Source organism: Cyrtonyx montezumae, unplaced genomic scaffold (assembly GCF_038088225.1).
Source record: "Cyrtonyx montezumae isolate F1298 unplaced genomic scaffold, pur_monq_1.0 scaffold_8, whole genome shotgun sequence".
Taxonomy (NCBI): domain Eukaryota; kingdom Metazoa; phylum Chordata; class Aves; order Galliformes; family Odontophoridae; genus Cyrtonyx; species Cyrtonyx montezumae.
This window is the reverse complement of record NW_027072089.1, coordinates 58,040,642-58,066,145: the sequence shown is the minus strand read 5'-3', so window position 1 is coordinate 58,066,145 and position 25,504 is coordinate 58,040,642. Positions and strand designations below refer to the sequence as shown.

Sequence of the window (25,504 nt, the reverse complement as noted above, 5' to 3'; positions counted from 1 at the left end):
ATCAGAATCACAGATGTAAAAAAAACATCTAGAATCAAGCTATCAAAATTTTTTTTCCAATCTCCTGCTCAATAAAATAATTACTTTAATATTTTTCTCCTGCTGTTATTTTTTTTTTTCAGTGGAATAGCTGGTAACTGATAGCTTTCAATGAACAATTTTCTTTCTAAAACCAATCTTTCCATGGCCACCATTCAGCATGGTAATATACTTTCCCTGTATCTAGGAAACACTGAATTAATGCTGATGACTTCATAAATATGGTAGACAAACTTACTTTTCTGTTCAGTAACTCTTCTATCTCCCTTTCTCCCAAAAAACTCCCACTAAGTGCTGAGTACAGAGTGTTCATTTGGCAACATATTATGAACATCCATCTCTCCATATGGGCAGCAAGCTTACTAGTTTTGTAAGGAGTACTTTGAGGTTCTTATAGGATTAGGCCAGTGCAAATCTCTGTTTATCGTTCATTTCCCTGGCAATGAATGATTTTTAATTCCCATTCTAACCATATTACAGATTGCTATAAAATTCCCATTTTATGAAAGACTGTTATTTAGTCTTAAAAAAAAAAAACAACAAACACAACTGCAACAGAAAATGATAATAAAAAGCTATTGAGCCAAAAATATGTGGTACAAATGCAACAACTTAGGTGCAGAGAATAACCACATTGAAAGAGGCAGATTTTTATTTTATTTTTCTTTTTTGTAGAGATGTTAAAATTTTGATTCAGCCATTGTAAGTACATGCAAAACTAAAAATTGACATTAATGCTATTTACTCTAAGCAAAGTAGTCGCTTTCTTTGTCTTCCATATTACAAAAATCGCAACATTACTGGATTTCAACAGAATAGCAATATATACATGATAGAAGTTTTTTTAGTTAGATATGGTACACGTAGTGACTATGATCCTTCTATCTTCGTGTCATTTATGATAACTTTCTGAAAACGCTTACATAAGGTCCTTAAATACACCTGAATCTATGTTTTATTCTAGAATATTCCAAGGATACTGAAACATGATATAAAATTACACCAGTAACACTTGAAAATTTGAATGGATTTCTTTGGTAAACTGTATCACCTTTCTACACTCATTTGAAGGAGAATTTCTATAAATCAATCTGCTGAAATACAGAACCAAATATTAAATGTTTAGAAAGTCAGCAAAGCAGTTAAAGAATATGGTCAAATAATTTGCTGAATAAGGCTATTATATGTCTTATTCTGTATTATAATAATAATTATGTATTATTGAATGTGCTAGAGTAGGTAATTGCTTTCAAAATAACACATTTGTATCTTGCTACTATCTTCCATTTTCTACGGAAAAGTGATCAAGTGTGTCTAAATACATAGTAGTTTGTGTACTTATGATTGGAATTCATCATACCAAACAGTTCGGGTTCACCAAGGGCAGGTCGTGCTTGTCCAACCTCATCTCTTTCTATGACTGGGTGACCAGACAGGTAGATGAGGGAAAGGCTGTTGATGTAGTACTACTACCTGGACTTCAGCAAGGCCTTCGACACGGTCTCCCACAGTATTCTCCTGAGGAAACTGGCAGCCCGTGGTGTGGACAGGTTCACTCTTCTCTGGGTGGAGAACTGGCTAGAGGGCCGTGCCCAGAGGGTAGTGGTTAATGGAGTTAAGTCCAGCTGGCGTCCTGTTACGAGTGGTGTCCCCCAAGGGTCAGTTTTGGGGCCCATCTTGTTTAATATCTTTATTGATGACCTAGACGAGGGAGTTGAGTGTACCCTCGGTAGGTTTGCAGATGACACCAAGTTGGGAGGATGTGTCAAACTGCCTGAGGGTGGGGAGGCCCTTCAGAGGGATTTGGATAGGCTGAACAGCTGGGCTGAGCTCAATGGGATGAGGTTCAATAAGAACAAGTGCCGGGTCCTGCACTTTGGCCACAATAACCCCATGCAATGCTATAGGCTTGGGGCAGAATGGCTTGAAGAATGTAGAGAGGAAGAGGACCTGGGGGTGTTGGTTGATGCTCGGCTCAACATGAGCCGGCAGTGTGCCCAGGTGGCCAAGAAGGCCAACAGCATCCTGGCCTGTATTAGAAATAGTGTAGCCAGCAGGAGCAGGGAGGTGATCATCCCCCTGTACTCAGCTCTGGTACGGCCGCACCTCGAGTACTGTGTTCAGTTTTGGGCCCCTCACTACAAGAAGGACATTGAGGCCCTGGAGCATGTTCAGAGAAGGGCAACAAAACTGGTGAGGGGTCTGGAGCACAAGTCTTATGAGGAGCGGCTGAGGGAGCTGGGATTGTTTAGTCTGGAGAAGAGGAGGCTCAGAGGAGACCTTATTGCACTCTACCACTTCCTGAAGGGGGGTTGTGGTGAGGAGGGGGTGGGCCTCTTCTCCCTGATAAATAACAACAGGACGAGAGGGAATGGCCACAAGTTGCGCTGGGGAAGATTTAGATTAGACCTGAGGAAGCATTTTTTTTCTGAAAGAGTGGTCAGGCACTGGAATGGCCTGCCTAGGGAGGTGGTTGAGGCACCATCCCTAGCGCTGTTCAAGAAGCGTTTAGATGAGGTGCCAAAGCATTTAATTTAGTAGTTGGGTAGAGATAGTGATAGGAGGATGGTTGGACTAGATGATCTTATAGGTCCTTTCCAACCTTATGAACTTATGAACTTATGAACTTATGAACAATACGTGTCTTTGCAAGTTTGATCTAATGTACGGTGAAAGACTAGGAGGCACTGGGCATAATTTGAACAATCTGAACATCAAGAAGCATTTCTGTACTGTGCAAGTAACAGAGCACTGGCACACATTGCCCAGAGAAGTGGTGGAGTCTCCTCCTTGGGGATCTTCAAAAAAGTAGCACTCTGTTCTGGGTGGCCGGGTCTGAGCAGGGGACCAGGCAGAGCCAGAGGTCCCTTCCAACCCTAATCATTCTGTGTTCTGTGACCCTTAGGAGAAGCATAGTCTCCTCTTCTTTGTTATACATCTCCTTCAAAAAGGTAACTGAAGTAGATGTTAATACATATTATTTTTTATAAAACTGATTAAGATGGGTCTGAAAAAACGTTTTTTGAGTACTTCAGGTTGCTGTAAAATGCTGTTAGTTTCTATACAGAGAGGTTTTGCATACTAGATAGCAGCAGACTGAATATCTCTGCTTCATCTCAGTCTTGGTGGTCCTAGTGTATGGCAGCACTTTGTCCTAGAGAGTATGCTGCATGAGTGATTGGAACAGGTCAATATAGGATTCATACCATTCCAGGAGATATATGTTCTGGAGACTCTGGCTGTCTTTCAGTCTCCTGAGCACTCCAGAGTTCTACAAACGTATTCCGTAAGGGTAAAAGGATCTAAATCTTGCAGATTGTAATGTCACTAAATTAAGCATGTGTTCTCATTCAGACATCTTGAGAATGAGTGCATTTGTAAAGGCAGTAAAAGATAAGATCTCTTTCTTCTCAGAGATATACTTTAGATTTTGATTATTCACCTTCAAATGTTTCTATATCTTTAGAAGCACTTAGGGTTTGTCAGCTAATGTTGTTCTTTATTATGGGTAATGAACACTTGAAATCTAACTTTATTGTGTTGCAATGTGAAAGGCAAATTTTTGTCCTTTTTCACTAATTTTTCAATCATATCTATGTCCTACTTGAGAGAACAGCTATACAAGATGGAATTCCATGATTCACATTGCACTTTTTCTTGGGAAATCACTAGAAAACCTTTGCAAGGTCAGGGCTGCAGGGTGGTGTGCAATTGGCAAAACATCTTGAAAACCTGCACATCAAGCAGAGATTCAGGGATTGCAGTGAGGCACAGAGGAAAATTCAGATGTGAGAGGTTGTAGAATGAGGTCCTAGGGAAGAGAGGGGGCTGCAGAGTGAGGGGAATGTTGGACTATTTTCTAGAATTCTAAAATTCATGAATTTGGCTGAGAGAAGCTCTGGGAGCAGGGACCTTATAATAAACAGGTAGAGGGAGAGAACATATCAACTTTTTTTTTCTTTAATTCTTCTTTATCTACCCATGTAACTTTGAGGTTTCTTTGCTTACCCATATTTGTGGGAATTTACAAGAAGGAAAATATTTTGGAATGGCCACTTCAAAACTGGAACTGTCTTGGTGTACTTGGACAATATATTCTTGGACTTGACCCTGGCCAACTGGCATTTATCCTTATATTCAGTTAGCTTTTGATTATAGAACCATAGAATGGTTTGGGTTGTACTCCTTATTCATACTCTTTGGACTCGTCAGACATTGCTGTAAGTTTTTGCGTTCCCTCTTCCCTCCTTTTGGACTTAATACTTGCCTAATTATTTTCCTCAAATTGTTTAAGCTTGGCTAGAAATTAAAAAAAACAAAGCAAAACAAAAAAACCCACAACAACATAATAGACACTGAGTTCAAGCTGTACTACAAAGGGATTTGGATACCTAATCCATTTCTTTGTCTTTGCAAATCATAGCCTTTTTTTTTTTTGTACTTTAGACTTTTTTCATTTTGCATGTATTCTTTAGTTTATTTCCTTCTTAATTGTCAAGCTGTTAATTTTAATCTCCCTTTTCTGTATAATCGATTCCATAATTGTCCTAACTGTGGTTCTATCTGCAACTGATCTCACTCCTATTAAATTCAAAGGCAATTCTATTACTGAGTTTAACATGAGCCTGATCAGCTTCTATTTTTGTAAATGGCATTTTCTTAGAGAAAAAAAATATAGTGGGAAAAGTTACAAAGCTGAATAAATCCTTGAAACAAAATCATTTTGTATACTGAAGCAAATACACAACAACCTTGCCAGCAATTTATTAAGGTAATATTTTTAGAACATTTTGCCTCTCTTTCAGTAGGACAATAATGGATTTTAAAGCCCTCTCATAGAATCATAGGCAATTATAATATCTTTTACACTACCCTTGGATAATTCTCAAAAATGGTCTGATATATATTAAGAAATCACTACGGGAGATCTCACAGCATGTGAAGAGCCACTATACTTAATTTATGTGGAAACAGCAGGATTCAATTCTCTAATGTTATTGTCACTTGTTGTAAAATTGTGCTGGTACCACACAAATTCTAAAGAATGAAGTAAAAGACCAAACGCATGTCATAAAATGTTTGAGATAAATTAGAGAAGTATAAAAATCAACTCAATGAACCCATTCTTTGGAGACTGCCTTTACTCATACTGTGAATTTTGCCATTGCTAATAGGAGCAGAATCAAGCCCCAGGGAAAACTTGTTGAGATGTCACACTTTTGTTCATCATAATTATCCTTTATGTCTCCAGTCTGCTAGTAAGAGAAGGTGCTTAATTTTAAGCCCATGAGTAGTCCGCAGAAATCAACAGAATTGCCTACTTAAAGATAATTGTGCTTTCTGAAGCTAAACCCACAGTGTGGTTTACTCCCATGTTCATCACTTTTAGGTGCCTAAATCTAATACTAAGATGCTACCAGGCTGCTCAGCACCACTGTTCAGCTGCAGCAGGACCATGTTGTCACTGCAATTTCCAACTTGATGCATGTGCAAAACTGGCTAATTGTTGCCCAGATCAGTCAGGCTGAATCTCATAAACTACACTGGAGGATGTAGGGGATGTCAAGTCTTATAAAAGAAATGTATAACGTTTTTATTTAAAAGGAATCGTTAAAATAATAATAAAATAATAAAAAAAATAAAAAAATATAAAGCATCTGGAGTGGTGATGTTTGTTACTTTTTATGCAAAACATAAAAATTCTTGCTGATATTTTTAAAAATTATTACTATTTATTCTGATTCTTGACTCATATCTTATTATTTGCTTAATATTGACAAATGGATTGGTATAGCAAAAATGAGGCTGCAACTCAAAAATAAAGATGTAGCATGTTCAGTTATTTTATTTTAGTTTTCCTTCAGCTTAACAGAGGAGTTAAATACACCACTTTCTTGACCAGATGCATTTGAAATTCTTATTGCTTTCATGAACTCAACACCTCCATTGTCATTCTTCTTTAGTTCATGACTATGTGTTGTTCTGAGTTTATGTACACTGGTTGTCCTTTTTGGGAAAAAGTAGAACTTCTTTAATTGTGAAACTTTCATTTCATCAATTCAGTCAATTTTCCAAGGTATCCTTATTTTATAAATTCAATGGAAATTTTAATTCAGTTTAAATAATTTAATCTAAATTCAAGCACCACTCTACCTAGATTTTTACCAGTACCTAAAATAGTATTTTTGCATCTGTGCTTTGATCTTAAAGTATTTAAATAAAGTGATACTTTTATTTCCTTTTAACAACATTTAGAAAGCATGTGGCATAATTTTGAGTTTGTTCAGGATGCTTCAGATGTTCTAATTACTTTCTAACTTCCCATTACTAACTCATTGTTCATGGCTGTATGAGATATTTTGTTGGTAATCTGTTGAAACATAAATAAGTTTTTACTTGGTTATATAAATAGTTCAGTATTCACAAAAACAAGACTATGGGAAAGTTGCGGATTGATTTCTGTGAAGATATCAAATTGTAGCACTCAGAATGTAGGCTATTCAGCAACAGCAAGGTTGAGAAGAAATACAGTTCAAAGGGAAGTAACTTTATGTCCGGCTGATAATCTATCCTTACTTATTATATTATGAAATAATGCATAAAAATCAAAAGTGTTTAACATCTTTAAAAGTAAACTTAGAATTTTTGTTGCAAGGGGAAATTGAAAAGAATTGCTATAGTTCATGATCTTAGAGGATATAAACCACCTGCTCATAAGTGAAATGATTCTTTAATTAAACCTATAAAAATAGTTTAAACAGTAGTGTTTGACGAATGCAGATTTTTTGTTCTTTTAGAAAAGCATTATATTTATCCCAAGCCACAGGCTGTAACACTAACCAGGAGGGTTTGTTTCCTTTGTGGGATGGTGTCAGTGTTTGGTGGTGGTCTAATAGGTTGTACACTAAGGAAATGATTTCTAGCTTCTTTAGCTATCACTAGCCAGCAGGAGCAGGAGGTGATCATCCCCCTGTACTCAGCTCTGGTACGGCCGCACCTCGAGTACTGTGTTCAGTTTTGGGCCCCTCACTACAAGAAGGACATTGAGGCCCTGGAGCGTGTTCAGAGAAGGGCAACAAAACTGGTGAGGGGTCTGGAGCACAAGTCTTATGAGGAGCGGCTGAGGGAGATGGGATTGTTCAGTCTGGAGAAGAGGAGGCTCAGAGGAGACTTTATTACACTCTACCACTTCCTGAAGGGGGGTTGTGGTGAGGAGGGGGTGGGCCTCTTCTCCCTGATAAATAACGACAGGACGAGAGGGAATGGCCACAAGTTGCGCTGGGGAAGATTTAGATTAGACCTGAGGAAGCATTTCTTTTCTGAAAGAGTGGTCAGGCACTGGAATGGCCTGCCTAGGGAGGTGGTTGAGGCACCATCCCTAGCGCTGTTCAAGAAGCGTTTAGATGAGGTGCTAAGGGATTTGATTTAGTAGCTTAGTGGGTAGGGATGGTGATAGGAGGATGGTTGGATTAGATGATCTTGTAGGTCCGGGTTCTTTCCAACCTAATGTATCTATGGATCTATGAATCTATGAATCACTAGAAATGTGCTTTAAGAGCTTCTATTAAGTAAGTTATAAAAAGCACAAGTTCTAATCATGGGTGCATGTATAGTGTTTTCAAAAATGGATCCTAAAGTAAATGAATGAATGATCTTCGACTGAATCTTTGAATGGCAGAAGGCAAAAGATTTGTACAGTATATTCAATTAGTCAAAACATCTCACTCATAAAATAACTAACCAAGAAATGTAAGCAGATAGGTGAAGGCATATCCTAAAATTCAGTGAAGGTATGAAGCATTTGATAATGAACTAACTTCTGAAGAAGATAAACAGCAATTGTTTTTTGCAAGTTATCTTCATTAGGACTAGAGAAATATCTTCAGTTTTGTTGTCCAGTTTGGCAAGGGGATTTGAATGCAAGACTTCCCTGCCTACACTTCCCCTGGCAGTAGATTATCTTAAAGATCCATTCCAACCCAATCCAAAGTTTCCTATCTTCTGTATCCTGCTTGATGTGTAACTACTGGGGGGAGGGTGATCATTCTGTCTCTTCTATTGAAATGCATAATTAAAACCTTTCAACATGACAGAATTGCAGATCAGTTCTCTAACATTACACTGATGGCATTAGTGTAGGCAAAACTCATCCAATTATTAGTGTCAGTTTTATGTCCTTTCAGGTGATTAGGAATAGTAAATATAACACATTTCAGAATATAATGTTTTCACGTACTTCTTATTTGCATTATGTGTAAGTTTCCTTTAAATTCAGGTAAGCATTACAGCAGATGTATGTGTTTCAGTGGCTTTTTTATTTATTTATTTATTTTCATATTTCTGGCAACATTCATGTATTATAGCTGACAAATTCAAGGCCACCTTCTTCAGAATTAAAAATTTCTTTTAATCTGAAATTTACTACCTCAATCTTTTCAGCAGTGATCTCATTTTGGTAAATTTCCTGGTACCTTTAAGTCACAATGTTTCAAATATAGCCATTAGTTGTATTATTCTAGTTTGCATAATTCAGATTAGGAGTACAACGAACTTTTTTGAATTGGACACAATATAAATAACATTTTTTTCTGAAAACCCACGTAGAAACATGTTTTGAGCTTAATTGAATTTATTGCTATTCCCAAGAGGAATTCTTTCAGCAAGAACAAATCGGAGTCATCTTAGAGACATGAAAATATCATGTATCTGTTTTCCAAATATATCACTAAACTGTACACAAAAGAATTGAATATTTATTAGTAGAAGCAAAAATACTGAATGCTAAGTATGATTTTCACAGCTCAGTTGATGTGAAATTAAAAAAAGAAAGATGTAACTGGCTAATGTGATGGTATGTGTTTTTTATACCAGTCAACGCTGATTTGATTGTGGGTTTGGTGAAGTTACTAGGGTGATGTATGATGATGGATAGTGAGCAAAGAGTTGAAAAAATATTTAAATGAGTTAAAAGTAATATATTGTCAGTCTAAATATCTTTATTTTTAATTTCTTTCTTAGTACTGTATTTAAGAATGTCATTAGGTTGCAAAACTCATATGGCTAGGATCTAATTGAGAGTGGTTTGCTGATTTAGGTAATGGCATGATTTACCAGTGACCAGTGAGCTGTATGTTCAGGATCAATAGCAATAATGCAACTGAAAGATGTACGAATGTCTAAACAGTCTTCTGCAAGTAAATCCAATGTTTTCTAATAAGCACAGCACTGCAATAGCTACTATGGTGGTATATGCCCTCTTCAGACACTTTGAGTGTCCATTCACATATTTTCCTCCTTGCCAAGACTCGAGGTATCTGTACCATTTGTACTTTCTTCTCACTAATTCACAGTTATTGACTATATATGTTTGTTTATTTATTAATTTATCTTCTGACTCTGCTATTATTTTCTATAATGGGTTCCTATCTGTACCATTTGTACTTTCTTCTCACTAATTCACAGTTATTGACTATATATGTTTGTTTGCTTGTTTATTTATCTTCTGACTCTGCTATTATTTTCTATAATGGGTTCCTATCTTAACTGTCTTGTCCACCTTGATATCCAGTCACCCCTGTTTACTGAAAAACAGAGTTTTTATACCATGAAGAATATAAGGGGGGGAAGAAACAGTTTTTGAATACAAAAAATGAAAGTGTTGTGCATCTCTGTAAAGAGAAACGCTTTACAACACTTAACATTGAAACAATTACATGCTTTCTATTTGTTAATTAGCTACCAAGTTCTGCATCTTGCTTTAACACCTAATTTATCATCAGTATGCATGTCCTAAAAATTTCAAACTCTTCAGGAGTCAGATTTGACGTTTTTCAAAGGAAGAATGTGCTTCTAATTCATCCAAACACTATATAGAAATATATCCTTTTTTCAAATGTCCTCGTTTCAACAAATCAGATTTTTTGAATGAAAAGACATTTCTAGAGGCCAAAGCTGCATGGTTTACATGGCCAAAACACAGCTTGCTTTCCCATGTTCTAGGTTTGCCTTCCTTTAGCCATTGTTTCTCCCCCAATTTTTCCATCAGCAGTATACAGTACATTTTATTTTTGCTTCTATGTTCACATTTGTGTGGTGCTCCATTGTGACAGCTGGCCCAGGTGTAATCTCCAGAGGAAGAAGGAAATTATTCCCTCCTCTGGTGGTATTTCTGGTGCCCAGATTCAGCTTTAGGCTTCCAACTCACTGCTGTGCCTCTCCGGTGGTCTTCCACATGCTACGCTCTGGTCTCTGGTCCCTCTTTGGGAAAGAAAAGTCTAATCAGGGCAGAAAAGCTTTCAAATAGTCACATCTCCAGGGTAATGAGAAGGGAATCTTTCAGGGAATTGGAGCAGGCTATGCAGATCTTGTTGCAACTCTGAAAGTCACTGGCTTAGCTGAAGCCGGGTCAGAAAGCAAGGACCTACATACACAGATGCTAGAGGCAGGTGGGGCATTGCATTAAAAGTGTTTGTGATCTGTCCTCCCTGAACAATTTGACCTTTCTTTATTTAAAGAACAAGTCATTATAATTTTTATTTTCAAAAAAAAGAAAAGATCTTGTCTTTTTCTAGTAAAAAATCTTTTGGTTTTCCTTAGGAAAGCAAGCTATAAGGAAGGTAGGTAGGTGTATCTTAAGTGTGTAGGCAGTTTAGGGTTAGAATCTGTCATTTTCTGTCAGCTAAACATTCTCTTTTTTTTAGATCAACATTACAGATAATATCTTTGATTCAGACCTTAGCCCTGAGGTCTGCTCATCCAGGATTTGTTACTATCTTTCCATTTTTACCTATATAATAATTTTAAGGTCATCTTTTCATATCTTTCCATTATGCTCAGGGTCTATATTATGTGTTGTATACCTCACATACTGCAGTTTCCTCCTCTCTATTCTGAATGATATCTCTATTTCTCTGTTGTCTTCTGTTTAAAACGTTGCTGTTAATATTAGCTCCATGGGTAGTTTTTATATTCTCAGTCTCGTTTTCCTCTACCAGTTTCTTCCTCTAACAGCACAGAATACAGTGAAAGTGGAGAAAAAAAAACAACACAACTTTGTTACTCTTATATTTGAAAAGAAAATGGAAGGAGAAGAAAACTGAGATGAGAGTAAATTAGACAATTTTGAAATGTCAACATTTTTTGAAGTTCTTTGAGTATTTCTTAACTGTTGTGGCTGAAATGATGATATCCTCACTACCTACTGAAAATTAAACATCTTTGTCTTATTTTGTATATGTATTTTTAGGTTCGAACATGGATTCTTACGGTGGGATATACAACTGCATTTGGAGCAATGTTTGCAAAAACATGGAGAGTTCATGCAATTTTCAAAAATGTAAAAATGAAGAAAAAGGTGAGGGGAAGCGCATTCTTTTCTCATTGATCTGTTAATACTGTTTTGCTACATTTCCTGGTTTTCCAGGTTTGCTGACTCTGTCCACGTGTCACATCCAAGTATCCTGAACAGTTTGAAATTGGGGCTTTCTTGATCTCCTTTATAGCGTGAGAGTTAGAACCAAACAGCAGCCATGACCTGTCTAAGTGCATTCTAAACTCACTCTTGTTTGACAATGTGGTTTAAGCACTCAGATGTCTTATGGATTCAGAACTATTAGGAAGCATTTCTTGTGTATCTGTTTAGGATGTCAGTATTACACACAAGTTTCTCGTGGGTTGGGAGGAAGAGGCAAATGACAGTGCAGATTATGTAGATTTGTATTTCTAATTTTGATTTGAAATTACAGCAGCTTTCAGCTTTCAGCATTCAGCTGATCAAAAAGAAATCACAGTTGTTGTCTCAGACATACAGAATATTTTCTGTGAATGATTAGGTCTAGGCTTAGCTATAATGCAACACTTCATGTTTATGCTGTTCATTTTATTTTTTTCCCATGGAACTTCTTTTTACACACAAAATGCTTTTGGTCACCTGGTTTCATTTAAAAGTGAGAAAACTGAAGAATAGAAAACATTGATATAAAGAAAAACATGAAATGTGCATGAAATGGAGAAATAAAATTGCTATAGTGTAAAAGTACCAAATATAGTTCCTCTGAATATATTTACTCTAGTAAGAGGTAAAGAAGCATTTACGCTTAAATAAGTAAAACAATATCCAAAACCTGTCAAGGTTTGTTGTAGAAGAGTTCTGTTGCTTTGGTTTGGTTTGTGGTTTGTTTGTTTGTTTGTTTCCCCATCTGTGTGTGGTCATTGAAAAGCTGTAAATTGTTGCTGTTGTTGCTGTTAGTACCTGTGTTATGGTTATGGTTGGAATGTATAGGGAGTTACTGTCTCTGGGATACACACCATTCTTTAGGATGAACAGATGGAGAATTAGCTCAGTTTCTGAGAGGACTTCTGTTAGTAAGTCTTTCTCTCTACTATTCTATCAGGTCAGGTCTATTTAAATATTTGCTAATGAAATCCTAACTATTATATATTATATATAAAATAAAGAAGAGTAAATAACTAATATCTTAAAATTAATTACAAGTGATGTCTGTACCCAAAACAGGATGCTCTGGGTGGATGAAATTGGAGACTACCCTTTGTGCACCATGCAGAGAGCCCTCTGTAATGTATCAGGTTGTGCTCCCAGTCCAGTGTATATTTTTCAAATGTTAGACATCCTGTATTAAAGATTTTTCACCCAAGCCTGAGCCAGTAATTCATTCTCTTGAAAAAACAAATTTTATATAGCAAATATGCTTTTAGGTGTGTTGATAGAAATCATTGTAAATTAGTGGTTTTACCAAATACTGCCAGTGCAACATGTAAAATCACTTAATAATTTTAATTATATTGAGGATTTTATCATTTCTACAATATGAGCTATTCCAGATTAAAGTGAACAATTCCTTCAGTGGACTGTCATAAAGTATTTACTTTGTGATGGGTGTTTTTTTTTTGGTTGTTGTTGTTTGTTTGTTTTTAAGAAAGCACTTAATTTTATAGCTACAGGTTGCAGCTCAACATTAATATTCAGTGTCTGTTAATTAAACATAATCTTCAAGTACTACATAGTGCCTGTTCCTCAACAAGCATGTCAGCAATTCAGATTGCAGTTATTTGCAACTGAAAGATGAGAAGGTTTTAAGGTCAGTAGAAGTGTAAGGTGGATAAACGCTCAGTCATTTAGGTGCTGACTGATGAGTTCTTTTCTTGAGCGATTCTGGAAGTGTCAAGGAAATCAGGATTATAAAATGTATTGAGATTAAGTAAAGAGTACTTTTGGTTCTGTGAACTGTAAAGACTGTTTCACAGAATAATATTGGTTTGCATTGTTGGATATCTTGTTCCAGAGCACAGGCATGCGTCTTAAAAAATAGCTTTCTTGAAAGAAAATGTGAAACAAATTAGCTATCCACAATAAATGTTTACTAATCATGCATTTTCTGTCTTTGATTTCTCAAGGCAGATAAAACTGTATTTGAGTCGATTCGAAACCATGACATTCTTTTTTTATGTACTATTAAACATTTCCATTTCAGTAGATGTACTTTACAGGCAAAGCATTTTGTGTCTATGAAAGCGCAGATGATAGAAAATTTCACAAACAGTGTCTAAGCTAACAAATAAACAATGGAAGTTTTGCAAGAAAAAAAACACCACACTAGTGCTTTTTGAATTAGCTGTGCCATGTCAGAGCAGACTGCCATTTCAGTACAAGGAGTGCAAAGTTCCAAAATTATTTAAATACTGCGTCTCCTGTTCATCTGTGGTCAGTTCAGTTTCCACCTCCATATAAATATGTACATATAATCTTACATTATATGTATACTACTTTTGCTTTTCATCCTGGATACTGTCATTGGGAAACTTTCCAAACAGTGAATATTTTTCACAGAAGGAAAATAATTCTCTGTTGTTTTTGAAAATAGTTATTATTTTCATGGAAGTGAGCATTAAGGGAAGTAAAGAAAAATATAATAAGTAAAGCTATTAATCTTCATCACCTAGGGCAAGATTGCTTCTAAATTTTTGCTGAGCACCTATCTTAATGTACAACATAGCTTTATGAAGAATGAAGAAATGAGTGGATTTTTCTCCTGTAGAGCAAATATATATGATTTTAAATAATAATAATCTATAGTATCATTTGAGCATAGTGGAGAGTAGAACTAATTGATTTATGATGTCTTGAACTAGGTGAAGTTTTTTGTTAACTTCTCTCAGAATTCTCTTATATTTTCAACCATTTATGAACCTACTTGTTTGTTATCAGAAAAAAGAAACTCCTGGTATCAGGCTGCTAACTGACTCATTTTGCAACATTCTCAAAGCTTTGTTACCGTCTTTGATCTTGCCAGGGCTCAAAGGAAGCAAATTAAAAATGTTTTAATTTTAGCTGGTTCTGAAACAGGGGTTGCAACAATATCAATTTTTATTAAATAAAAATGACAAAAGTAGGCTGATTTTTTTGTATTATTATTTTCTTATTTTTTCTTTAGTTTTAAAGAAATTTCTTTAAAACTAAAAAAAAAATTGAGAGGTTAGTTTAAGATTTTAGGAAGTAGAATCGAACTTACATTAAAGGTAAGTGCAACCATCATAAATGAGTGGTGGTTCTGTTTTTGCTAAAACAGCTTTGTTGGTTTAGAAACCAGAACATCTGCTCAGTGAGAGGTGAGGACTGCTTTTATGTTCTCCTGACCAGCAGAGGAGGACTGGCTGTGAGCAAGGGGAGAGAGAATAGCAGTGATGGAAAAGTATGTGGTGTGCTGGTGAAGTTAACCTTTTGCAAATGCCAGTCCTTCTGGTGAAATTTAGACAGTTGTCTTTTTTTCTGGGAGCTTTGCTGTCCCTAGAACTGCGAGTCTCAAGAGGCTTTCAAGCAGTTCTGCATAGTGACAAACAACACCCATACATAAAGCAGGCCATTCACTTCTGACAAAGACCAAAACAGTAACAAATTCAAGCCAGTGTTTTAAAAAGACTGCATAAGTTTTATGTATTCTGCTCCTACAAAGACAAGTATTTGACCATTTGAAGGTGAATACAATAAAGTATTATTATCTAGGCCACAACGTTGCACAATGTACAGTTCATATTTGAAAGCATAATACTTCACTGTTGGTATTCCTTTGGTAATCTTGTCCTTACCTATAACACAGTACACTTCAGCATTGTCTATTTCCACTTCATCCTTCAAATATGAAATCCAGGGAGGGATGTTTTGTGTTTCTTTTCCACTGAAAATTCTGTAAATGTACTCAGTTGTTACTACCACTGTAGACTGGTGTTTTATATCTTTACATTGCATTGTTACCAGGTAAATACAGAATATAACTGCACAAGGAGATGCATACCAGCATCCTTTCTTAAGACTTAGGCTGTTATAGTTTTGTTAATGCTATCCTGTTACTTGATACATTGCAAGCTTTTCTCTGTTTTTAAACTTACTCTGTGATTGTACATTTCTCACAGATGAGAAAGGCTTAAAGAGCATAACAAGTTTTGAGAATGAGATGTCATTGCTAACAGTGAGTTAGAAAGCTACAAAGAACCAGAAGAGGAAAGTGACTTGCAGATGTGACTTCACTTAGCTATGCCTGACAGTCTGCAGTTAGGCTGTGGCAGACTTATTTTCTTATGTTGAATCTACTGAGTCCTTAAAGATTTCTGGAGTGGATAGTGGTGTTCATACATTACCATGACAAGGGTTTGTGCAGACTGCTGTATCAATGCTTATATGGCAAAGGAAGCCTAGCACTGCAGAACTGTGGGGCCACAAGGTATGGAGGGGGGAAGGGGCTGAGAATAAGGAATCAATTTTTCTGTGAAGGGATTGAAAAGAGCTGAATCCAGTGTGGATAGGAAGAATAAGGGAAATCTTGGGATTATGAACTAGTATAATAGTTGATGAGCAAATGAAGACTGGATTTAGATAAGAATTCACCAAGAGTTAAAGTACAGTTGAGAGACAGCAAAGAATTGACTGGGAGGGGAGAGGAGGGGGTGGCTCTGTTGTAAGAAGTGGTCAGGAAAACTGAGTGTGGTAGAATGTAGAGCCAGAGTCTGGGATTCAGAAAGCTAGCTGTAGCTGATAGACCAGGTCTAGTTTAGTATTAAATTACCATTGAAATTCAGAGACATACAGGGACAGATAGGGATATAATAGAAGGGAAAAACATCATAGGAGGGAGAGAAGGGTAAGAGGGAAGAAAAAAATGAAATAAGGACTGACTTCAAAGGGTACACAGAAGTGTGAGCTTCTTCTCAGAGCATAAAAGTTGAACAGGGGGGGTTTACAGTTTTGACACACTTTTTTCTATTACAATCTATCTGTGAAACCTATGGGCAAAATATATGCCACATGTAATAGCTACTAGTTGTTCTTTTAGCACAAGCTGATGAGGTGTGCAAAGATCTAAAGGTTCCTTTTGCTGATGAATGCAGTTCTCTATATAATTGAATTCTCATACTTTTCAATTTCTTTAAGAGGAATGGACTCATGAAAATGTCAAAAGGCTGTTACTGTGGCTAAAAACTCGATCATTGAAAACCTACAGCTTGCTAATAATGAGATTTCTACAACGTACATTTGTTCTCCGTGTGCACTATGGGACACAAGTGCAGCCTTAATGTTCTGCAGGATGCCAGTATTACTAAGTACACATTGAGTTTGCTCTGGGCATGCACATGCGTAGTTAAAGAGAGCTTTCTGCTGGAATCTTTTTCACTTAACCAGAAAAAGACACATAATGAGAAAGGAAATAACAGTTCTCAATAGGTGGTCTCATATATACGACAGTTAAGTACCAACGTGGTGAAAATAATTGATTTCTCACTTTGGTGGAATTTGATAGGGACACCTCATTGCAGCATTCCAGTACCTGCTTAGAAGCAGGAGGGGAAATAACTTTTTAACATGATTTGATAGTGATTGTACAAGGGGGAACAGCTTTAAACCAAAAGAGGGGAGATTTAGGTTAGATACTAGGAAGGAATTTTTTACTCAGCAGGTGATGAGGCACTGAAACAGGCCACTCAGGGAAACAGTAGAGTCCCTGTCCCTGGAGGTGTTCAAGGCCAGGTTGGATGAAGCCTTGGGCTTCCTGAACAGGTTGGGGACAGCCCTGGCTGTGTCAGGGGGTTGGGACTGGATGGTCTTTAAGATCCCCTCCAACCCAAGCCATTCTATGATTTGTTGTGCTTTAGCAATCTCTGTAAGGACAGTTTTCAGGCAAAGATAGCATTTGTAGGATTTCTCATATCTCAGAGGCAAACATGTTACCTAAGTGTAGTAGAGAAGGAATTCTCAAACATTTTAGCTCACTGCCTTCCCCCTTCCTCTATTAACATAAGTTTGGTCAGCCATCTTCCCCAGTTCTTACACTTAATGGTCCATAAATGGAGAAGCATGGAATAGTTGAAGTGACAAGCAACCATCTGTATCCTTTGAGCAGAGCAGAACACATGGATTGTTCTGAACGTCCCCTCCAGCCAGAGTGGGCAGCTGGTTGTGTGCTGTCACCCCATGGTGCCAGCTACGTGGAAACTATGAGGAGCTGCAGCTGCACTGATTGTCCCTGGGGAAAAATAAAAAATTAAAAAAAAATTGAGAGAGGAGAGCAGCTGGAGGCTGCACACTTATAAGCTTATTTGCTGCTGCCTTCTCCTCACAACTCATTTCAGCTATCTTACTCCCTCATTTGAAAACCTCTGCAAGAAAGATGGAAATGCCCATTCCTGGAGGTGTTTGAGGCCAGACTGTATGGGGCTGTTGACAGCCTGATCTAGTAAAGGCACGTGTGGGATGAGGAAGTGATCTGAGACAGCCAGCACAGCCTGACCTATCTGGTGATGTTCTATGATGGAGTATTGGTGGACAAAGGAAAAGCACCTGATAGTCATCTTCTGTGACTCATGCAAGGCCTTTGACATGATCCTGCATCCCATCCTAATCTCTAAATTGGAGAGAGGATGGATTTGAAAGGTGAACTGTTTGGTGGATAAATAATTGGTTGAATGGTTGAATAGCTGTGCACTGGATTTCCCCTAGGGTGGTCATGCATTTCACTAAGTATATATGTGAGAGATCCTAAGTCTGAAAAGGCAATGAGATGTGACAGGAGCCAAAAATTTGCTTTGGGTAGCCATACCACAAGTACAAGTTATTAGGAGCCAACTGCAGAAAATGAGCAAGCATATGGGTAAATAAAGAAATTTTCAATGTTATCAGTCATTCTTTGAGGCTAAGAAAGATGTCACCAGTTTGAAATTTGCTTATGTATGGGATTTTTTTTTTCCCATTATGAATATATGCCACTGGACCAAATAATCCATGATACATACAGTGCAGTGTAAATTATTCAGGTAGACCTTCATGGGTTATTCATGCACAGATACAGTCCTTTCTAAAGTGATATAAATGGAAACTAAGTTATTTCATTATTTTTTCTGCCACAAATAGCTAGAACTATAAATTTTAATTCCAAAGCTTCCAAATACTAGAATCCATATATAGATATCAAACAAACATCCTGATTTTTTTTAGAACTGATCAGCCAAAATGTCAGCCAGGGAACAATAGGAATCACATTTTTAAAATTTACATTCATATAAATATGGATTGGAGAGCTAAATCTCAAGCTCCTGTCACAGGAAAAAAAAAAAAGCAAATGAGCTGTGCATCTAAAAGAAAAATATGCTTTTGGAGTAATTTATATATGTAAATTTCTTGATGGTGCAATTTTATAAGGCTAAATCTCAGTAGCAACAAAAACAATGAAAACTGTGTGAAACGTAACTACTCATAAATGGTGCTACAACCATAATTTCTAAGTATTATGAAAGGAATAGATAGATGGCAGAGAAATAAAGAACATGTCGCTATACAGTATGAGGCAGTTTATTCCTGAATAGCTTGAAATTGGATTGTAAATGTAATCAAGTGCATTGATGTCGGCCTGCTATTTGGTAACGATGTAGTATGCTTTCCTACAGAATTGTTCATTAAGGAAAATATTAAAGTCTAGCTATTTTAGTGTTATCTCAGACAAAATCGGAACATTTCTTTCAGACCATTCATATCCTTTGTGTGCTTTTTCCCTAAAAATTGGAATCCCTTTTAGCACTGCAGTGAGAATTCATGTCCCTGGTAGAAATTCCTCCATGCTAGGAGTCCATGCAATCTTGGACTCAGCAGATGCATTTCTCTCAGAGATGATTTTGACCTTCTGAGTTAATGGAATATGGAGGTCTCTGAAGTCAGCCTATCTAGCTCTACATGTAATGTTGTTCAGAATTAAACTCTACGATAATGTCCATTTCTAAGGCTCTTTGCCAAAACTTTATATATCAAGAGTGATTTGTTTCCAGTAGTGTCAAGCTGCATTTCTTTAATGTGGTTCTGTTTTTTAAAATACTGCATTATTTTTCATTTTTGCCCTGTTAAGAGTATTTTATGAAACTAGAGGTATTATATAATTCCATAGGCCCCCTGTGATTAAGTTAGTGATGTTAGTATTATGATCATCTCTTGGATTCTCCAGAACATTGTTGCAATAACTGAGACTCAAATACAAGGAAATTTATAACCTTTCTAAACTGTTACTGAATCTCTCTTCTTCTCTAACTTCTGTAAAAATCGTATCTTCTGCTCCTGATGCTTATTCCTGCTGCCTGCTGCATGAGATCAAAAAGGAGTAAGGCATCTTCTAACTGAATACTTTCATTTAGCAGCAGAGTGTGGAGTCAAAACATACACATTAGCAAATGCAGTGACTGAGAAGGTGATTCTGAACAAATGCTTTCCAGTTATTCTGAGCACGACTCAGCAAGGAAGAAACAAGGTTTTAACATGCTGGTGGCTGTCTCTTCTAAATTCTCAATACCTAGTTGTCCATTATTATCAGTAGTACCACACTCAATATTGCTGGAAAACTGTACAACTCATAATGTTCAGACTGCAGATCATCTCAGAAGGCAATTGAAAAATATATGTATAAGCAGATATGCAAATCTTTCATTAAATTAATTGAGGTACTTCTAAGATAGTAAAATGTCTTAAGCTTTGCTTTTACTACCAGTGAATTGTTGGCCAAAAAGCTTGCTTGTATAGAGTGTTTTCTTTAAAGTATTAGCATTCACTCATTAAAACTATAATTGCACTGTGAAAAGTGTTCCCGATACTTATCATAGAACCTATTATAGGAAATACTCATAATAGCTGTTGAAAAAACATTGTGGAGTTATTGGGAACAAGTGCATAATGTGTTTTCAATAGTCCTTTTTTTCTCTCATTCCATTACACAATAGAAATATAGAATGTATTACAGAATAGTTCTCTAAAATATTAATGGCTTTAATAACTGGAAGATAGGTGGCCTTTTGCCCACATATGACAAAGTTCAGTTATCTACCACTGACTCTGCATCATCACTTTCATGGCACTGTTTCACCTGTACTGACCTACTTAATGAAGGGAGCCACCCTAAGGCATCCATTAATCATAGTGGGAGAATAAAAGAGCAGTTCATGTGATACAGAGACTATCCTAAAGGCCAGATCCATTTTTCCAACATTGTAGACTTTATCATTTTTTTCTCCACAAATCTTATTATTTTTTCTTCTTCCACACTGAAGGTAGGACAGCTATCAGCATGATATCTGCTCAGTTTGTGTGCACAAGGAAGAGGAACATTGTGTTTCAGACTTGCAAGGGCTTTCTTCATTGTTGTCAGTACTATTAATTTCATGCAACAGGGTCTATCAAGGTTTGCAAACAGATCTTTTAAAGAAGTTCTCTCTCTACAGATTCCTTTCTAAGAGTGTAGGGAGGGAGCAGCTGAAAAGGAGTTTCTGAATTGCATTGAGTGTTCATCCAACTGAGTGCCAGAAGGAAAGCAACGTCTGTGTCAGCTCAACTAGGAAAGGTTGATCTACATAACAGAAACCAGAACTGCCTTCTAACTAGGCAAAGATCAAGTTATTTGAAGAAAAGGAAAATATATATTTATCTCGTAACTTGTAAATAGATACAAAAATACTCCCAGCCTTTTATGTTTCTATGTATTTAACAAAGAAAAAGAATGAAAAGAAGTAAAACTCAGGAGTTAGTTAATATATCTTCCCTTAAATACTTGATTCTGACAAAAGGGAGGTGACATTCCTGGTAACAAGCAAGGTAAATCTTAAAGACAGGAGAAAATTAACTATTGAATCCATGCGGGAAAGCTATTTGTGAAAAAAATAGAAGAAAGCTTATGTTACATCCTGGAGAAGAGAGAAAGTCTTCATATTTCAGTCTTTGTTGTTGGTTTAAAATAGCGAGTTTGGCTTTAAGGTCTAAGTCACATAGGAAAAGACTGTATTTGCAAAGTCATTTTCTAGTAAGGTAAGAAATAACAAAATTAAGCTTGCCTTATCCTTAACCACAAAGAATAATTCTAATCATCTCTTGCTGTTTTACCAGTTCACCTGTTGATCTCATACACTGGTTGAGGATGGGGTCTTACAGAGCACAATGGCCATGCTTTAGAAAACAAACCAACTCGCAAAAATTCTGCGGAGAAAAAAAAAACAGTCATTTGGATATTTGAAGTTGCTGTGGCAAGTAGTACAGCCTGTGATATTTTGATAAAATCCCTAAGAGTTTCATGAGCAGAAACTTCTTCCCAGAGCTTTAGACAGATGTCACATCTCCTGTGATTCATATACACAGTTCAGGAAAGGTAAAGACTTCAATCTTGAACTTATCTTCATGGGCACTAAGCCACCAGTTTACAGATAAGAGTTTGATCTGCTCATATGGCAGTGTTGCTAAAGAGAAAAAGGGTTACTGGTTACTGTTTTGAAGAAATTTGTTTGGAAGACAGATAGCTTCATATCCAGATATATTGTCCAAGCTGGTAGCAATGGCATTTATAACAGAGGGTTGATCTGCTAGGATGAGAAAGATTCACCTATCCAACCACAGATGGTAGAAAATATTATTCACAGATGCTGCTGTATGAGAGCTTGGCTTCTGCAAGGGCTCAGGAGCACTGCTAAAAATGAATTTTATTAGTTACTATACATTTCTCCAAAGATTGATTTACTGTGTGCTAGAGGGAGGATGAAAAGGGGAAAAAGAATCAGAATGTTCCCCTGCAAGAAGATACATTTGATGGTAAGGAGTAAGTGAGTTACTCATAACTTTCTTTTGTCAGTCAGAGAAATTCTGTTGGATTCACAAGATCTGAGTCAAGCCTCCTTCGGTACATCTGGTGTTTCCCAAGTAGATGTACTGAACTTAAAAGTGCTGGTGGGTGGGAGTAATGGCTGGAGAGAAGGAAAGCTGGGCTTCCTACAGGTGGAGCAGGGAGATCAGCAAGCCTTTCAGAATTGCAGTGAGTGGTATGCCAATGGCATTGGCAGAGTAAATGCATGTTAGGACAAAAGTGCTAATCACAAGCAGAAGAAAAGCTCTTTAAATAGCTGAGGGAAAGGAAGCACCAACGTAGGTTAGCATCTGTGTTTTCTTCCCAACAGTGCTCTTATACAAAGCTATTCCTTTTTTCTGCAGTCTAAAATAGTTTCACTGAGGTAGATGTGAAGTGTGAAGCATCAGAAGACAAAAGCTGTTTGTTTTATTTAATTTAATCTTACGGTAATCCTCACATAATAAGAGACAAATTGAATTACTGCTTTTCTCCCAGTAAAGGTAGCATTATTAGAATTCAGTGCTGTCAACACCTCTGACTAAGTACCCATAGATATGGCTTCCAATTTAAACAAATAATTAAATCTCTGAAAATCTAATGTTTTAGTGAAGAGTTCTGCCCAAGAACTGCATTACCACAATAGTTTTGCAAGGAGGAGAACAGGATGGGATTGGGTGTGTGTGGCTGGCCTGGGGACGTGCTTTCAACCTATTTGCTCTGCACACAGCATTGGTAGTATTGAGCTTTACCGAGCCCATTGCAGTAGTGCTGATCACTTCCTCAGGTTGTCTTATGGACTTCCTTTTCCTTGCCTTCATCCTGCAGTTTGCTCACTGGCACAAGTAGGGGATGAATAATACCAGCTGCCAATGACAGCTGCTCTTCTGTACCTTATGCCTTCTGAAATGCATGAGGAAATGCTCCAAGAGGTATCCAAGAAAAAGCTTTTCTGTTTGCTCTATTTCCTCTAATAAGTAAATAAATACTTGCCGAAAAAAAAAAAAAAAAAAAGCTAAGATTAACATCTACAATAGTGCAAGGTCAGCTACTAACAAAGTTGAGAGCATGGAAGGGCAATTTGCAGTGTAATTCTAAATAGGAAGTGATATGGCATATTGGATATGGCAGTTTCTTTTGACCAGTAATTAGTGGATTATCAATATTACTGATTTTAATAGTCTCCTTTCACTCTTTTGCTTCTGGCATTGCTGTATTGCTGTTTCCAAGTCTTGGTAAACCTGCATATGATGCAAATTTAATTTCAGTATCATTATAATTGGTATAAATTGAGTTATATGTCTCTTGTTTTACTGGTCCTAGGTGTCCCAGTAGAAATTCTCACTATTTTCACTGGAAAAATAAGGTATCACAACTAATTTTTGAGTTTTGCTTTTCTTTTTTTTTTTTTTTAATAAGGAAATTTTATTATTCAGTACAGGCAAGGGAAACATTTCTGGAAGATTCTTTTCACAAAGCACAAGTTACTCAAATGCATTTTTTTTTTTGGCTGAAGTTAATGGTCCTTGCACACTCATGACAGGAGCTGGGAGGAAAGTTGGGGGCACTTTTCAGAACACTCATTTCTCTGGTCCTAAATTCTACTGAGATGGGTAGCCTGGAATCTCTTTTGGAGATTTCTGTCTCAGCCCACTGACAATTGAAAGAACTTAGTCATGTAATGGTTCAACAGACAACTTCAGTACAATAAACCTCATTAATTAAAAAGACCAACCAATAAATTGACAATAAAAATAACTAGCTAGCCATCCAAGAGGGAGGTAAAGCAAATTTTAAATCTGGTACTTCAGAAAGTTAGTAGAACAAGAATTCCCAGGTGTTATTTTTCGTGTTTCTGAAGCAGATAATGTAAATTCTTGGAAGGAGTCTACCTTTGCCTTGCAAGAAATAGCATTATCTGAAAGTAAGGATTATTTTAATTAAAACAGTAATTCTTGAAGAACAGTGTTTCTAATAAAGGTGACCTTCTAACATATACATATATGCAGGTATGTAGTTATATATATTTTCTGAACAAAATCTCACTAGGAGCTAGGTACCAGAAAAAATATAAGCTACTGTAAATCAGGTGAATTTTTCATGGATTCAGTAAAGATCAAGGGAGCTACTATGGTAAGTAACTTCTACTCAGAGTAATCTGACCCTTGGAGTGCAGCTACAAATGAGTTTATAAGCTTATCATCCTTTCACATTACTCGCAAGAGTATGCAAGTTTCACTCAGCTTGTAGAATTAGCAGGGCAGGTGGAGTATAAGGCTTTAAATGCAATGAGTGATTGCTCCTTTGAAGGGTACATTCTTCTAAAAAAGATGTTGTCTCTTAAATCTATCCCATAGAGGAAAACGGGCTACCTCTCCTGTTTAGAGCAATTGGATTAAAGATGAACAATGCATGGATGTTTGTTACAGACAGTAATTTCAATGATTAACAGCCTTTATCTCAGCTTTAACTGCAATTTGTAAAGAGCTGAATGGTCAGGCACAGTTGTGTTTTCCCAAAGACTAGAGAGAGAGAATCTAAATACCTGCTTTCCTTTTCACCTGCTGAGAACATCCTCACCACCTCCCTGCCAAGATACCTTTTCCCTTGCAAAATTCTCATTGCCAAACTGCTCAGCAATGATACACAGTGGAATGGAAGGTGCACCTTTATATTCACCCTCTCTTCCAAGCACACCTAAGTTATGTCTGATGAGATGGACTTTTTGCCTCATTACTCATGCAAGCACAGAAAGCATCTTTCTGGTCATAATGATGGTAGCTACATGAATATAAATAGCTGGTCTCAGGAAATGAACATAATGCCTCAAGTCCTTCAAGTCATTCTGATTGCTAGCCTTATTTCTATATTTAATTTACTCAAAATGATTTACAGCATAAACCAGAAGTTTAATAATGTGTAATACTGAAGAAACTTCTATCCAAATGAAGAATGTGTCACACTCGATCATACAAAAAATAAACTTCCTAAGGTTCATTTTACATTATTTCAAATTGCATTTATTTTTGTCCTTTCCTTACATTTAATAGGAATTCTATGAAAATATTCTAAGCAGGATTGGTAGCCTTGCCTGTAGTAAGATTATCTGACGCTTCTGGCTTTATTTCAAAATCCTACCATGTTTATCAAATTGAACTGAAATTATTAAGGCTCTTATACTTAGTATTTTTGAATACTTTATTTGAATTAAACCAACTATAGAAAAGTGTGTGATTTTGTCCATATTAAAGCAATTTAGCAGTATCTTTTTGAGTATTGAATGAGGGTTCATTAGTAATGAAAGTATTTATTCATTGAAA

The 25,504-nt window shown here is 36.6% G+C and overlaps 1 protein-coding gene across 1 annotated transcript in view; it reads left to right on the top strand.

Annotated features, from left to right (window-relative positions):
- The window catches only part of GABBR2 (gamma-aminobutyric acid type B receptor subunit 2), a 443,392-nt gene that overhangs the window by 285,886 nt on the left and 132,002 nt on the right, over positions 1 to 25,504 (top strand). The window contains exon 12 of the mRNA XM_065753547.1: positions 11,285 to 11,392. Coding sequence (XP_065609619.1) covers positions 11,285 to 11,392 — 108 coding nt within the window. The remainder of the gene's footprint in view (positions 1 to 11,284; positions 11,393 to 25,504) is intronic.